The sequence below is a fragment of the Electrona antarctica genome (assembly GCF_951216825.1).
Source record: "Electrona antarctica genome assembly, chromosome: 14".
Classification (NCBI taxonomy): domain Eukaryota; kingdom Metazoa; phylum Chordata; class Actinopteri; order Myctophiformes; family Myctophidae; genus Electrona; species Electrona antarctica.
Window position 1 is genome coordinate 2,003,536 of NC_136795.1, and position 17,552 is coordinate 2,021,087.

The 17,552-nt window shown below is 47.0% G+C and overlaps 1 protein-coding gene and 1 pseudogene across 2 annotated transcripts in view; one reads left to right on the forward strand and one right to left on the reverse strand.

The window, feature by feature from the left end:
* LOC306936373 (septin-9-like) overlaps positions 1-17,552 on the forward strand; it is a 263,323-nt pseudogene that overhangs the window by 148,959 nt on the left and 96,812 nt on the right. The window lies entirely within an intron of this gene.
* The window catches only part of LOC306936207 (uncharacterized protein), a gene marked incomplete at its 5' end in the record, with an annotated part of 22,005 nt that continues 13,563 nt past the window's right edge, over positions 9,111-17,552 (reverse strand). The window contains one exon of the mRNA XM_079519700.1: positions 9,111-11,634. Coding sequence (XP_079375826.1) covers positions 10,552-11,634 — 1,083 coding nt within the window. The 3' untranslated portion in view covers positions 9,111-10,551. The remainder of the gene's footprint in view (positions 11,635-17,552) is intronic.

The window sequence follows — 17,552 nt, forward strand, 5'->3', positions numbered from 1 at the left end:
CGTCTATAAATCTCTCTTCTGGGTCTCGACCTGAGATGTTAGGGAAGCACCGTTCTATAGGAGGACGAGGTCTCTCCTACATCGGGATTGGACTCTAATTGTGTGTTATGTGTCTGTGCTGTAAGGAGACAGCCGTGTGTGTGTGTGTGTGTGGTGTGTGTGTGTGTGTTGCACTGGTTAGTTGAACTCTATCCAAGCGTAGGCGTGTGGGGGGAGGTGTGACTTTCCAAATCTGGAGAGTGGAGACCATAAACTGCTCTGCATAAAAATAGAAAGCCTCCAATTTCCAGCTTTTACGCTGGTCTGTCTGTCTAGCTGTGTGTCTGTCTGTCTAGCTGTGTGTCTGTCTGTCTGTCTAGCTTTGTGTCTGTCTGTCTGTCTGTCTAGCTGTGTGTCTGTCTGTCTTTTGGCGTAGAGTTTCATTTCGGTCACAGCCACGTGCTGTGACCACAGCTTAAAGATACAATGTGTAAGTTGTATGTGTTTGACTTTGTCCCCCTCTCGCTCTCGCTCTCTCGCTCTCTCTCTCGCTCTCTCTCTCTCTCTCTCTCTCTCTCTCTCTCTCTCTCGTGGGACTGCTGAAATCTTTACTTGCGCAGGTAAAAAGTAGCATCTGGCTCACTAGGAGGAACAACTGAACTCACTAGGAGGAACAACTGAACTCACTAGGAGGAACACAATGCAAGGGGCAGGGTCAGTAGACCATGAACTCACTAGGAGGAACACAATGCAAGGAGCAGGGTCAGTAGACCATGAACTCACTAGGAGGAACACAATGCAAGGGGCAGGGTCAGTAGACCATGAACTCACTAGGAGGAACACAATGCAAGGAGCAGGGTCAGTAGACCATAAACTCACTAGGAGGAACACAATGCAAGGAGCAGGGCCAGTAGACCATGAACTCACTAGGAGGATCACAATGCAAGGAGCAGGGCCAGTAGACCATGAACTCACTAGGAGGAACACAATGCAAGGAGCAGGGCCAGTAGACCATGAACTCACTAGGAGGAACACAATGCAAGGAGCAGGGCCAGTAGACCATGAACTCACTAGGAGGAACACAATGCAAGGAGCAGGGCCAGTAGACCATGAACTCACTAGGAGGAACACAATGCAAGGAGCAGGGTCAGTAGACCCAGAACTCACTAGGAGGAACACAATGCAAGGAGCAGGGTCAGTAGACCCAGAACTCACTAGGAGGAACACAATGCAAGGGGCAGGGTCAGTAGACCCAGAACTCACTAGGAGGAACACAATGCAAGGGGCAGGGTCAGTAGACCCAGAACTCACTAGGAGGAACACAATGCAAGGAGCAGGGTCAGTAGACCCTGAACTCACTAGGAGGAACACAATGCAAGGAGCAGGGTCAGTAGACCCTGAACTCACTAGGAGGAACACAATGCAAGGAGCAGGGTCAGTAGACCCAGAACTCACTAGGAGGAACACAATGCAAGGAGCAGGGTCAGTAGACCCTGAACTCACTAGGAGGAACACAATGCAAGGAGCAGGGTCAGTAGACCCAGAACTCACTAGGAGGAACACAATGCAAGGAGCAGGGTCAGTAGACCCAGAACTCACTAGGAGGAACACAATGCAAGGGGCAGGGTCAGTAGACCCAGAACTCACTAGGAGGAACACAATGCAAGGAGCAGGGTCAGTAGACCCTGAACTCACTAGGAGGAACACAATGCAAGGAGCAGGGTCAGTAGACCCTGAACTCACTAGGAGGAACACAATGCAAGGAGCAGGGTCAGTAGACCCAGAACTCACTAGGAGGAACACAATGCAAGGAGCAGGGTCAGTAGACCCTGAACTCACTAGGAGGAACACAATGCAAGGAGCAGGGTCAGTAGACCCAGAACTCACTAGGAGGAACACAATGCAAGGAGCAGGGTCAGTAGACCCTGAACTCACTAGGAGGAACACAATGCAAGGAGCAGGGTCAGTAGACCCTGAACTCACTAGGAGGAACACAATGCAAGGAGCAGGGACAGTAGACCCTGAACTCACTAGGAGGAACACAATGCAAGGAGCAGGGTCAGTAGACCCAGAACTCACTAGGAGGAACACAATGCAAGGAGCAGGGTCAGTAGACCATGAACTCATGGCAAAAAGGACTTATATAGCAGCTGGTCTCAGAATAGAGTGTGCCTATATACTATAAACTGATTTCCTGTCTAGAACAGTTTGTTGAGATGGGGGGGCATGAGAACATCTTGTGTAGCATTGAGCAAAAGTATTTAGTTAATAGGAATATTTGAGTGTACACAAAATAATAAATAATGGCTTCGTTAAAGCTCTGTCTCTCTCTCTCCTCTCTCTGTCTCTCTCTGTCTGTCTGTCTGTCTCTCTCTCCTCTCTCTCTGTCTGTCTGTCTCGTCTGTCTCGTCTGTCTTGTCTGTCTGTCTGTCTGTCTGTCTGTCTGTCTGTCTGTCTGTCTGTCTGTCTGTCTGTCTGTCTGTCTCTCTATAATGTTGCAACAATGTGTGAACTTCAGTATAGATAACATGGCAGGCAGTGTCCTGTCCTTATCAGCTCAGCGGTCTTGCGGTTGGAGTGTGTCTCATCATGTGTTTGGTTGTTATTCATTCAAATAAGTCCCAGACTGTAGCTTAAAGCAGTGGTTCCCAAAGTGGGGTCCGGGGACCCCCAAGGGTCCTTGAGGGAGTTCCAGGGGGTCCCCAGCTAAATGATAGTTTTGAACCAAATGGATCCTTATGGGTCTGTAACTCTGAGAGTGTACCAATTTGGGGGTCCTTGGCATGAACAATTCTGAGAACCACTGGCTTAAAATCCACAAGCTGTCCATCTTTAGGTCTGGTTCTTGCTACTCGACAAATGGCAAAAATAGACGATCTACTCAAGAAGCTCACTTTTTTTTTTTTTTTTACACTATTTTTGGAGGGACATCTTGAACTTTTAATCTTTTATACATACCTCATCAGGCCAAACATAGGCATGTCAGGTTGAAGGTGATAAACCTCTAAACAGCTCCCCCATGTGGTCGCACAGAGCATCACACTGGTGGGTCAGAGAAGTAAGCTTTTGTCTGGGATCACATCACTTTTAGTTCATAAGGATGGAAGGATGCATGCTGGCTAGGCAGCTAGGAAGGATGGAAGGATGCATGCTGGCTAGGCAGCTAGGAAGGATGGAAGGATGCATGCTGGCTAGGCAGCTAGGAAGTGTCATTGTTGTTGAGAAAGAGAGAGATGGGCTGATAATTAAAACCAGAGGATAATCTTAATTTCTTGATTGATTGCAGAGTCATTATTTCAGAAAAGCAGCTCGAGGCAAAATATTTAACACTTAATCACTATACCAAAAAAAAGGACAAATATCTTCAAACTCATGTTGAGCTTGTAGATTGGTTGTGTGTGTGTGTGTGTGTGTGTGTGTGTGTGTGTGTGTGTGTGTGTGTGTGTGTGTGTGTGTGTGTGTGTGTGTGTGTGTGTGTGTGTGTGTGTGTGTGTGTGTGTGTGTGTGTGTGTGTGTGTGTGTGTGTGTGTGTGTGTGTGTGCGCGTGCGTGCGTGCGTGCGTGCGTGCGTGCGTGCGTGCGTGCGTGTGTGCGCGTGTGTGCGCGCGCATGTGTGTTTGCTGGGAAATCATAAAATTACTGTGTGCATGCATGCGTGTGTGTGTTTGCTGGGAAGTCATAAAATTACTGTGTGTGTGTGTTAAATAGGGGAGTTTGGCCAATTACTCAAAGGACCTGGCCCCGAAGGTCAGAATGACTTCTTGTCATGTTCCATTTATCCTCGAAAGGGGCTGTGCGTGTGTGAATGTGTGCGTGCGTGCATGCATGTGTGCGTGTACATGCAGTCCGTGTGTTCAGAAGCTGCAGCCCGGGCCAGGGTAGCTGATGTACACACAGATATGAAGCCATGTTGTAAATATAATGAATGACATGGTGCTGTCGTCCTGCTGCTGCCACAGGATATGATGTCATACAGTATGTTGTAAATATAATGAATGACATGGTGCTGTCGTCCTGCTGCTGCCACAGGATATGATGTCATACAGTATGTGACATGGTGCTGTCGTCCTGCTGCTGCCACAGGATATGATGTCATACAGTATGTGCACGCACGCACGCACGCACGCACGCACGCACGCACGCACGAGTGCGTGCAAACTGACCACGAATGGCCTAAGTAACAATAGCTGGCATGACAAAGAGCAAAGCCAAACAACTTGCCAAATAATGCTCTGTTTCGGCTGTCATAAGCCCTTTGTCTGTGTGGAGGAGAAGGTTCCATGTGTATCCTTAGTGTCTGTGTGGAGGAGAAGGTTCCATGTGTATCCTTAGTGTCTGTGTGGAGGAGGTGGTGTCATGTGTATCCTTAGTGTCTGTGTGGAGGAGAAGGTTCCATGTGTATCCTTAGTGTCTGTGTGGAGGAGAAGGTTCCATGTGTATCCTTAGTGTCTGTGTGGAGGAGGTGGTGTCATGTGTATCCTTAGTGTCTGTGTGGAGGAGGTGGTGTCATGTGTATCCTTAGTGTCTGTGTGGAGGAGGTGGTGCCATGTGTATCCTTAGTGTCTGTGTGGAGGAGGTGGTGTCATGTGTATCCTTAGTGTCTGTGTGGAGGAGAAGGTTCCATGTGTATCCTTAGTGTCTGTGTGGAGGAGAAGGTTCCATGTGTATCCTTAGTGTCTGTGTGGAGGAGAAGGTTCCATGTGTATCCTTAGTGTCTGTGTGGAGGAGAAGGTTCCATGGTGTATCCTTAGTGTCTGTGTGGAGGAGAAGGTTCCATGTGTATCCTTAGTGTCTGTGTGGAGGAGAAGGTTCCATGTGTATCCTTAGGGTCTGTGTGGAGGAGGTGGTGTCATGTGTATCCTTAGTGTCTGTGTGGAGGAGAAGGTTCCATGTGTATCCTTAGTGTCTGTGTGGAGGAGAAGGTTCCATGTGTATCCTTAGTGTCTGTGTGGAGGAGAAGGTTCCATGGTGTATCCTTAGTGTCTGTGTGGAGGAGAAGGTTCCATGTGTGTCCTTAGTGTCTGTGTGGAGGAGAAGGTTCCATGTGTATCCTTAGGTGCCCCATGAACTGTCAACATCGTTATATTCCTTCCTGTAAAACAAATAATTGTAATTTGTGGATTCAAGCAAAGAACTATAAAGAGTGTGTGCTTGTGCGCGACTGTGCGTGTGTGTGTGTGTGTGCGCATGTGGTTGGCTGTCCGTCCTTCTACACCTAGCCGGCATTGACACTTAGGGTTGCCCACCTGCCCCTGGCAGGTAAATAAAGCTTTGAGGGTTGCCCACCTGCCCCTGGCAGGTAAATAAAGCTTATAGGGTTGCCCACCTGCCCCTGGCAGGTAAATAAAGCTTTGAGGCAGGTGGAGTTTGCTTTGAGGTTGCCCGGCCGAGCAAGTCGCCAGATATCTGTCTAAACACCTGAACGTGGCCAGAGCGCAGCTCTGTCTTCTGGCCTGTGGAATGTAAAATAAGAGCACTGTTGTTTACCTATAATGTGCTGTTCACTGTTGTTTACCTATAATGTGCTGTTCACTGTTGCTACACTTACAAATATAAAAGTGTGTACCGTACCCACAGTCATATTCATATTTGGCATAGAAATGTGACTCTGAGGCCTTAGTGTCAACCCCTGGCCTATGAGAGGTTAATTAGCCTCTGAGGCCTTAGTGTCAACCCCTGGCCTATGAGAGTTTAATTAGGCCTTAGTGTCAACCCCTGACCTATGAGAGTTTAATTAGGCCTTAGTGTCAACCCCTGGCCTATGAGAGTTTAATTAGGCCTTAGTGTCAACCCCTGACCTATGAGAGTTTAATTAGGCCTTAGTGTCAACCCCTGACCTATGAGAGTTTAATTTACAAGAAGTTCTACACAATTAGAGAATGTAGTATAATTGTTATCTCTCCTATCCAACATCAACACAGCATGGAATTGTGGACAAAATCATATCCAACGACAACAGAATATTCTTTAGTTTGGGGTCTGAGAGGCTAAATGTCATCAAATGGAGGCTCCGTGGCTCAAATGCCCAATAAATAAAGGTCCTTGATATGAAACGGGTTTAAAGCCACTGCTATAGATAGTTGACGGACCCTTTTTGTTTTCCCGTTTTTGTTCTGAACACTTTAACGAGCGCACAGATCAGTTTCAACACCGTTACTGTCCTCCCACCTCCTCCTCCACCTCCTCCACTCTCTCATCATTACCGACCCCATCCTGACCTCCTCGGGGGAAGTAACTCAACTGGACTCAACGTTTCCCTGTGTTGTTTTTTATTGTTCCAGAAAGAAGCAGCTTTTTTTTTCTTTCTTTTTATGTGAATAAGAATGACCTAACTATGTGACCTTCCTTTTGAAATGGAGCCGTGCTCTTCTATTGGCCTGGAAGTGGAGCGCGGGCGCTTTACGACGCTGTGTGTTGTGCTCCGCTTGGTGCGGAACTGGTCTTGACTCGGACTGAACTGAAGCACCTTTTTTTTATTTTTGTATGTTTTTTGTGGCTTTCGCCTTTTATTTTATATTTTTTTTGGAGGGACAGACAGTAGACCAGCTCAGTGGCCTTGTGGTTAGAGTGTCCCCCCTGAGACTGGGAGGTTGGGGTTCAATCCCCGGCCGGGTCATACCAAAGGCTCTAAAAATGGGACCCAGTGCCTCCCTGCTTGACACTCAGCATCAAGGGTTGGATTGGGGGTAAGTCCCTGCGACATACTAGCGTCATGTCCAGGGGGTGTACTTGTACATCAAGCTGCCTCACGCTACAGAAACAGGAGATAGGCTCCTGCCCTATGGGCCTCATGGCTCGGCAAGGCTACTTACAGACAGTAGGCTGACAGGAAATGGGGAGAAGACATGCAGTAAAGGCCGTCGGGATCGGGAGTCGAACCCGCGGCACACTGCCAGACTGGATTACCAGCCAAGGTGCCTGGACCACTGAGCCACGGCCCAGGCCCTGAAGCACCTTTTTGTTGTACCCAGAATCCCTCTGAGCTGTGGAGTCCAGAGCCATAGAGTTACGACAACTCCGTTCACTTCAATGTTACAATGTCCTTGACCGGAAGTTGGCAGAAGGCACTGGACTCGGGCAACAGCCCAGCTTTAATGATCTTAAATTACCTTTTATTTTTTTAGATGTATAAACATTACAGAGACTTTAGAGACTGTACAGTACTTTAAAACAGTTGTCATGTTGCACACATGCCTAAAATTGCTGATATTTGCACCGCCCTCGTTGCATTTTTTTTTGAGTGGCAATGTCCGTGTTCAACCGTGTTTGTGTGTGACTATGAGCACCAGGGAGAGAGAGAGAGAGAGAGAGAGAGAGATTTTTTTCAAACTCCAGCTTGTCACTCTCCAGGCTGCATGAACAACAGCGCTCGAGTGCTCAGTTTTCTGCCCCCTCAATGTCGTCGTGACTCTGGTGGAGTTCATGCTCTGTGACTACCCAGAATCCCTCTGGCCTGTGTGGAGTTCATGCTCTGTGACTACCCAGAATCCCTCTGGCCTGTGTGGAGTCATGCTCTGTGACTACCCAGAATCCCTCTGGCCTGTGTGGAGTTCATGCTCTGTGACTACCCAGAATCCCTCTGGCCTGTGTGGAGTTCATGCTCTGTGACTACCCAGAATCCCTCTGGCCTGTGTGGAGTTCATGCTCTGTGACTACCCAGAATCCCTCTGGCCTGTGTGGAGTCATGCTCTGAGATCTTTGAGAGAGAGAGAGCATGTGTTTGTACAAGTGTACAGCATTTAATTTAGCTTCATTCCATGACCAATGTGTGTTTGAGGGTCAGCCTAAGTTAGGATGAGTGCATTCCTTTGGAGACTAGAGAGGAGAGCAAAGCGGATGTCTTGTTTCATCAACATCCTACGCTATAAGCATCAAAGAAGAAAGAAATCAATTGAAGATCAAAGGCAGACGATATATGCAAATCATCAATGGCTATTTCTGGAGTCGAGTGTATGTTACGAATGTGGAAAATGAATTCCAACGATGGCTGTTTGTCATTAGAATTAAGTACCGATTGTATGGACGATTAACCCTTTTTCAGCGGGAACCCCTTTTGGTGTTATCATTATGTTGTGCTTTAGCTATTGAAAAATAGCAGATCTACAAGCTCATAGCGCGCCACCGAGTGGCGCGCTACGAGTTTGTAGGTCTGCTATTTTTGAAAAATTGAAGAACGACTGACATAGAAACACTTTTTCAGAAAACTGTCAGGATGTAGAAGACATTTTTAGAATCTGATCTCAGGTCAAAATGGGTTAAATGGTCTTTGATGAGGAGGACTGGCTTCGAGCTGAAGGCTGTGCCGATCACACGTGGCTGGGGAGGTTGATGACGACTCTTTATCGAGGAACAAAGCGGGCTTCTTGTTTTTAGCCGCCGTGGAAGAAATACTCGAGTAACAAAACAATACCACGGTGTGGGCCCACCTGAGAACAGTGGGCCCAGGGTCCCTGAGAACAGTGGGCCCCTGAGAACAGTGGGCCCAGGGTCCCTGAGAACAGTGGGCCCCTGAGAACAGTGGGCCCCTGAGAACAGTGGGCCCAGGGTCCCTGAGAACAGTGGGCCCCTGAGAACAGTGGGCCCAGGGTCCCTGAGAACAGTGGGCCCCTGAGAACAGTGGGCCCAGGGTCCCTGAGAACAGTGGGCCCCTGACAACAGTGGGCCCCTGACAACAGTGGGCCCCTGACAACAGTGGGCCGCTGCGAACAGTGGGCCCCTGACAACCGTGGGCACCACAGCACGCATGCCGTTTTCACATGATACGCCACTGTGTGCATGTATTTCAAACAACAGTGCATTAGACCAGTTACTTGAACGATGACACAAAGCTTTAGCAATCTAGTTTAATTTTCATAAATTACAGCAGTCTGAAATGGCATTGTCTGAATCCAGTACAAAATAAATCATGGACATGTTTCTTTCTTTTTCTTTCTTAAAGAAATAAAAATAAAACACAAACAGTAAAAATAGTTGGAACATAAATTAAACCTCAAATGAAATGAAATGAAATGATTACTATATTTACCCAGGGTATCTGGGCTAAGCTCAAGAACTTGTTTCCAGCCAGGCCCTGCTCATAGAACATTTCATCGTAGTGGTTCAATGCCTTGTTCAAGGGCACTTCAGCGGTGGTAATTTTAACGTGTCGGGCCGCTGATTCGAACTGGCGACCTTCCGGTATCAAGACCGCTCCGCAATCCGTTCGGCCACCGCTGCCACAAACTTGGCTTAAAATTGTATCAAGCGTAAACAGTAAAAAAAATATAGTTTACTTTTTTTTTCTTTTTAAATAAAAAACCTAAAACTACAGTTTGACTGTGTACCTGACGGTCCTGACCCCAGGCTGCTGTGGCCCACTGAGGGGTTGCGACCCACAGTTTGAAAACCACTGTCTTATACCAGCGGTTCTCAAACTGTTTCCATGTCAAGGACCCCCAGAATATGTATTTGGCCACGGAGGACCCCCATCTGAAAATATGTTTGTCGACTACCTTTATTCACTGACGAAAACTGAATAATGAGGACTAAAACTACCACTAAATATATTGACAATTTGTCAACAAATATAAATGTTAGGGAGGGACTAGTGGAGGTCATTTTACGTTGGGTTGTGTGCAGGTGTCTCATCCCTTAAATAGCCGATCTACAAGCCCACAACCTTGTACTGTAGGTCTGCTATTTCGGCATGCATAAATTAAAGCAGGCATTTCGGCCTGCTAAGATACATTGTAGTCGACAAAATCAACTGTACATTTAGTCGACTGAAATCTTACGTTACGACTAAAACTAAAATATTCCAGATGACAAAACGTATGACTAAATTAAATTTGACTCAAAAGACTATGACTAAAACTACATTAAAATGACATTTTCTTGCATCATAATAGCTTGCGGATCTGAACACCAGTGTGTTGGTGATGTCAGTTTGAAACATTCTCTACTATGACCCAGTGAAATTACATTTGGACGTCGTCATTCTTTTTCGTTTCATCTTCCCCAAGAAGAAGCAGGCCAGGCTCGGGCCCAAGTTTTTAACTGGTTCATGTCCAGCTTGGAAGCAGCATGTGAAAACAAAGGCAGACTGGTCATCAGTCATAGTTTAAAGCTGCACGAGTGGTGGAAAGTTCTCTGACCAGTTGCTGGGTGAAATATCGTACCACTGTAGTTTAACTCGCCTGCCACCATCACTGCCATCTAGTGGCTGAATGTATACTCGAACTGCCACAATTCATGTCCATGGAGAACCATTTTATTTTGCAAGCCGCTCACTCAAAACTTTGATTTTGTAACCGGCGATCATAAACAATTTAGTTATTAGCCGCAAATCCAGCATGTTTTGATCAAAAAAGTGAAATGGATTAAAACAAATCTGTTCCCATAGACATCATAAGACAGCAGACTTTACTTCTGTCGCACGGCAACCGTAGTGATACAGACGTGTGCAGAACGGCATTATAAAACTTAATCAACAAAATCAAAAGACCATCTCGGCGACGAGAGCCAAAGGACCAGACGACGTCAAGAGACGTTCTAGGCGGCGAATTAATGAAACCAGATCTTTTTCACTAGAGTTTCACTTCCACGGCGAAGTGTGAGCGAGAACCTCCTCCACGCCGCGGGGCATGAATCGCGCCAGGACTCCCGGAGCGATCGCCATGGCAGAGCGGTACTCGAAGGCACGGTACGCCGCGTCGTCCAACTCGGCGCAACGCACAAACTTAGTCGCCCACTGCCACCGCCAGCTCTCGTAGTCGCGCGGCGCCTTGCTCGGCGACGAGTAGAAGCCGACCCAGGACTTTCGGAACAGCTTCTTCCAGTCGGTGAAGGTCTTCCCCACGTACAGGCGGGCGCAGGCCTTGCCATCCGCCACAAAGAGCTGGAGCTGCGCGTCGTAGCCGCGTATCTGGACCCGTCGCTGTGCCGCGGCGGCGTCGAACTCCGGCCCCCTGGCTAGCTCCGCCCCCACGCTCGTCCACAGCCCACAGCACCACCTCCTGGCGCGGTGGAGGCGCACCTGAAGGCCGGCGTTCAGGGGAACCGAGGTTTGGTAGCTCCCCGACGCCCCGTCGATGCACTTGAACACTTTGCTGGACGAGCCGTCCCCGTCGTTCTTGAACAGCACCACCATCACGTCTTGGTCCAGATGGATCTGGGGGATGTTACTCCAGCGTATCATGGCCTTGCCTTTCTCACCGGTCCCGACCTCGAGTTTCATGGCTTGTGGTGCGTATTCTGGCATGTCGATGGCCAGGTACGCTTGTACGTTCGCTGAACCTCTACTAGCCGAAGGTCTACTAGCCGAAGGTGTGCGAGAGCGCTGCGACGCATTCGAGCCCCTGTCGGCCGAAGGAACCTGCTGGGAGCGTTGCTTCCTGGGTTTCACGGGGCAGCGGCTTTCTGTGATCACGATGAACAGCAGCAACCCGACGCAAGCGAGGTCGCCCCACGTGTTGTTGAGCTGCATCATGTCGGAATCGGCGAGGTTGCTCCCGAAGTGGTCTCGGATCTCCCGCAGCGATCTGCGTTGGTTTCCTCCCGTGGTAGTGGAGAACAGTCTGATCTCTCTCAGCAGGTTGTTGGTGATGCGGTAGGTGTGTGACGGGTCGTAGCTCGTACCCTGGTCCCGGTTCACTCCGTAGTGCTGAGTGATGTACACCTGGTCGATGGTCGGGTTGGTTTGCAGCATGATGTTGACGTTCTCTCTGACCCTCACTATGATCCGGTCTCTGTTAGTTTCCTCGTTTCCCATTAAGTGATAAGGCGAACGGGTGACATAAGGAGGCAGTCTAACAGAGCTGCTCACATCCGGGTTGAGGTTGCCGATAGTGTAGTAGCGGTTTCCCCGAGGCAGTTGGTTCAGCATCCGCTCATGATTGCCATAATAATGAGCCCCGTAATCTCTCTGGTTTGGATCAAAGGTCAGATGTATGACATCGTTGTTATCCATCTCGATCGTGTTGGCAAACCAGTGCAGCAGCAGGAGGCTGTGTTTGGGCACGGAGTCTCCGAAGTCGACCTTTTTCAGGTCGTCTATTGAATTGAGCATTTGAACGGCGGCCGACACAGAGGTGAGAAGCAGAGCTAAGGTGTACGTCAGGAGACATCCTGACATCAGGTGATGTGCAGACATGGTCAATCTACAGAACAAGAAAAGAAAGAGGAAGAAAAAGGTCAATCCTTTATGCTTGAAAATATGGGCGCTATGCACACACGCAATTTTGGAAAGAACTTGGGGCCCCTTCCTTACTTTCTTGTTCCATTCTGGTCAAACATAGTCGGGGTTAATGATACTAATGAAGGCTCTGTTCCATTCTGGTCAAACAGAGTCAGGGTTAATGATACTAATGAAGGCTCTGTTCCATTCTGGTCAAACAGAGTCAGTGTTAATGATACTAATGAAGGCTCTGTTCCATTCTGGTCAAACAGAGTCAGGGTTAATGATACTAATGAAGGCTCTGTTCCATTCTGGTCAAACAGAGTCGGGGTTAATGATACTAATGAAGGCTCTGTTCCATTCTGGTCAAACAGAGTCAGTGTTAATGATACTAATGAAGGCTCTGTTCCATTCTGGTCAAACAGAGTCAGTGTTAATGATACTAATGAAGGCTCTGTTCCATTCTGGTCAAACGGAGTCAGGGTTAATGATACTAATGAAGGCTCTGTTCCATTCTGGTCAAACAGTCAGTGTTAATGATACTAATGAAGGCTCTGTTCCATTCTGGTCAAACAGAGTCGGTGAGTGTGCTGCTATTGTGCGTGTTGGCTCAATGTGTCCTTGAGTGGGTTCCAAATGGCCCCTTTTGGGTCCATTTGGTTCCATTGGTACACTCTTGAGTTATGGGGAGTCCTTGAACTGAAAAAAGTTTGACGACCACTGCACACTAAATGTAACAGAGCCTTAATTAGTAGTATCGGTAACACCTGTGAAGGAACTTCAAGGCAGTAGGGAAGCGTCCCGGAAGCAGGAAGAGTTATTCTGTGTGCTTAGAGCCCATTCTGGATGATCAATCTGTAATTGACGAGGCTATAGGAGTGGAGACAATATTCGGTGATGGTTAATCTTTAAAGTACATGGTATCATGAGGAGTACAATAACACTCTAGGGAGACTAGGCCGATGGTATAATGGTAGTTGTGCCCAGAGTGATGTAGTAAGAGAGTGGTGACACGCTTTGATCTGGCCGCAAAGCGGGTGCCTATGGGCGATAGTTCCAAAACATTGGAACTATCTCATTGAGATATAATATGCACTTCCGCATTCCATTGTTACAATGGGAGTCAACGCTAGTGTCGCCACTCTTCTTACTAGATTACTCTGGTTCTGCCAACGAGCACAGGGTTCAGACCATAGTTACACTACAGCAGCTACAAGGACAGGCTGAACCATAACAAGATAGGCTGTGCCAAAAACACATTAGCTATCAGGATTAGTGGAGACATCTTGGCTCTTACAAGCTGCCAAATAGCATAATGTATTATATTTATACTTTACGTGCGTATTTCAAAGGGATATTTCACATACCCACATTACCCAGGCTACTGAGACCCGACAGTCTTTAAGTTTCTTGATTCAGTATTTTTAGATATCCGATATTTCCTATACAAAAAAAATCCCATTTTGGGCGGGAACCCTTTTTGGGGCATTATGTTATGCTTTAGCTATTGAAAAATAGCAGATCTACGAGCTTGTAGGTCTGCTATTTTTGAAAAATCGAGGAACCACTGACATAGAAACATAGCTTTTTCAGAAAACTGTCAGGATGTAGAAGACATTTTTAGAATCTGATCTCAGGTCAAAATGGGTTAACCATGTTGGATTCATTGACATCACCCGTGCTTTGTTCTGGTCACTGATAAAATACTAAAATGAGGGGCTCTCTTCCTAATAAAATTCTGTTTTTTTTTCAATTATGGTTTTAATTTATTTATTTTCGTTCTTTCATTCAAAAAAAATAAAGGAAATAAGTATTAAATAATTGAAAAAACACGGCCCCCTCACACGTACATTAGAAGAACATTATCAGGCACCAGAACCAAGGACATGTTTTTGAAGAATCCGTCGTGGTTAAAATAAAACTTGAAGTTACTATGGGTTTGTATGGGAAGGGGGCGTGTCTGCTAAAAGACATTGAGTCCTCGCTTGTCATGTGAAACGTAAATAAACTTGACTTGACTTAAAAAGTGTCTCGGGTGCTCACAAAATCCTAGGCGTTAAAACTACCCCAAACATGTTTTTTTGAAGGTGAAAATCATGATTAATCTACTCGTTAAAACAAGCTTAAACGGCTAAATACGGATGCAAATAATCACATAGGAATCAGCAGATTAATAATAAACTCACCTGTTTGTTTTAGGTCTGCTCCAGTAGTGTGTGTGTGTGTGTGTGTGTGTGTGTCAGCTGTGTCTGTGCCACTGTGGAAACGATGGGAGCGTTTGGAACACTTCCTGTTATTATGACTTCACTGTAAATGAAACTGTTGGAGAGGAGGAGGGGCTTGTTGCTGCGGTTACCGTCCTCAGCGCTTTACTCTGAAATGAAACCGTGGCTTTTATACTTCTTCACAACAAGTCCCCACCTTGTGTGCTCTGCATACATGTGCCATATTGAAAACAGACAAAGAGTTGAAAGTGAAACTCAGAGGTGGACTTATTTGCTCTCATTATGTACACAGTCAATAATGGAGGGTAATACTTGTCATACTTGTTTGTTGATGTATTAATTATTAAGCCACCGGCGTTTATAGTTTTACTGTCCTCCTTATGCAATGGATGGGGTAGATATGAGCCAGGTGCTCTGAGACTTTTGATTACACAGAGGCCTGTTGTTGAGTTCAGTGGTCTATGTTAAAACAAATAGCACACAAGCTGAATTCAGTGATTGACAGATCAGAATCAAGCACAAACACATGTAATGGATTTTGATAATGGGGATATTTGATATTGAGCAACCGAAGCTCTCTCCCTGCCTGCCTGCCTGTCTGCCTGCCTGTCTGCCTGCCTGTCTGTCTCTCTGCCTGCCTGCCTGTCTGCCTGCCTGCCTGTCTGTCTGCCTGCCTGTCTGTCTCTCTGCCTGCCTGCCTGTCTGCCTGCCTGTCTGTCTCTCTGCCTGTCTGCCTGCCTGCCTGCCTGCCTGCCTGCCTGTCTGCCTGCCTGTCTGTCTGTCTGTCTGTCTGTCTGTCTGTCTGCCTGCCTGCCTGCCTGCCTGCCTGTCTGCCTGTCTGCCTGTCTCTCTGCCTGTCTGTCTGTCTGTCTGTCTCAGGGGCAGTGTTGTGTACTGTATGCGTGCTGGAGGTAATCACCTGGGTTGCGACAGACAGACAGGTTCATGAGTCATGGAGGTAATCACCTGGGTTGCGACAGACAGACAGGTTCATGAGTCATGCAGCACAATGCATTGGGAGGTTCATGGTTGTTTAAAGGCAGTGGAAGTGATTTCTTGTTTAGCCTTTTATTTATTTTATATTTTTAATGGAGGGACAGACAGTAGGCTGACAATAAATGGGGAGAGAGACTGGGGGGGAAGACATGCAGTAAAGGCCGTCGGGATCGGGAGTCGAACCTGCGGCACACTGCCAGACTGGATTACCAGCCAAGGTGCCTGGACCACTGAGCCATGGCCCAGGCCAGTGTAGCCTTTTAACATAGACCTGAGCTCGATTCTACAAAAGTCTTCTAAATCCTGACGGTTTTCTGAAAAACCTATGTTTCTATGTCAGTGGTGCTCAACCTTTTTCATGTCAATGCATGAATTATCTGTAATTGGCCGGTGACCCGCATCTAAAAATATGTTGTTCCAGGGACCCCTCCCCCTCCCCCCCCCAGAAGCAAAGATATGAGTTAAAAACGTTCGCTCTGAAAGAATATATTCAAAGATTTGCGCCACATTTTCACGATTTTTCAAAAATAGCAGACCTACAAGCTCATAGCGCGCCACTCGGTGGCGTGCTATGAGCTTGTAGATCTGCTATTTTTCAATGGCTAAATTATAACATAATTATAGTATAGTTTAAAACACCAAAATGCTAGAAGACTTCACTTGTTTACATTTGTATCCTTTTTGAGTTCTCTGTCCTGATTGGATGAAATTGGCATCCCGACCTGAACATGTATTTTCTGTTTTACTAAAGAGCTGGAGAGACATGGAGACTCCCGTTACTGAACATTGATTGGTAGAAAATGTTTTTTCACAGAATGGGTACATTTCAAACGCGAAATAACACGTCGATACAAAAACAACCACTCTACAACCATGATTACCATCACAATGTACAAAGTGCTGTTCATAAGTTCATTAAGTATATTCTGGGCGGGAACCCCTTTTGGTGTATAAGCATTATGTTATGCTTTAGCTGTTGAAAAATAGCAGATCTACAAGCTCATAGCGTGGCAACATGTGGCGCAAATCTTTGAATATATATTCTTTCAGAGCATTTTAAACTCAAATATTTGCTTCTGGACCCTGAAAAAACATATTTTCAGATGGGGGTCGGCGGCCAAATACATGTAATTCCGGGGGTCCATGACATGAAACATGGGTTTTCTCTGAGTGAAAACTGTCATGTTTTAGAAGACATTTGTAGAATGTCCTCGGGTCTAAAAGGGTTAAGTACATTTTGACACCAATACTTTAGTACTTTTACTCTTTTGCATGTAACAGTAGTTCTACGTTGCAGTATTTATTTAATTTAAGTCAAATACCTGAGTACTTTTTTCCACCCCTGGACAGTGGTATGGTGTTGAGTTTTTCTCTCTAGAACGAAAATACATCGCATGGATGCCACTGGGACGTATCCTCAGTGATGTATCCCAAGGTCATCAGGGTTTCGGGTCTCGCAAACATCATACCCCTCACTCGGGTGACCCAGCCGGGGTGATCAAGTCCCGACTTACGTCCCAGTAGCAGACCCACTAGGGAAAGACAGGGCTGCACAATCCGTTGGAACCACTCCGGAACTACTATGCCGGGACTGAGAGGTAAAATTCTGGCATGTGGAGGGACTAGGCTCTGTGGGTTGTCTCCTGTCCGGGCCCCTCCTACGTCTCACCAGGTCCACTCCTGCTCTCACCAGGATGCATGGATGTCTAGACAATACACACACATATTGATATTTAAATTGACGTACAGGTAGCCTACTGTTGTTCCTGGACAAAAGACAGATGGTGTTAGCAACACTTGAGTATCAAAATAAATAATTATGCGTGGTCCTAAGTCTGGACAAAGGGTGCTAAGGGCTGGTCAATAGAAGATGCAAATAGTATGCTACACCTACTTAATGTCATGCTAGGGAATTGCACGTGAGTGTACTCAGGGCCGAATAGTTTTCATAATCCTCATGGGGGCCGCCCCCCCGCCCCTGCAGCCCCGCCCCCGCAGCCCCCCCCCCCCCCCCCCCCCCCCCCCGCCGCAGCGGGGGAAAAAAAGAAGTTGTTGTTTTCGCTGGTACTTTTATTTACAGATTGGTAATAAACACAGTGGTACGATTTCAGAACACATGATTCACTCATCTTGTTTCAACACCCGATTAGCATTTGAGTACTCATTTGAGTACTTGGGTGGGGGCCGCGGGGCCGCACC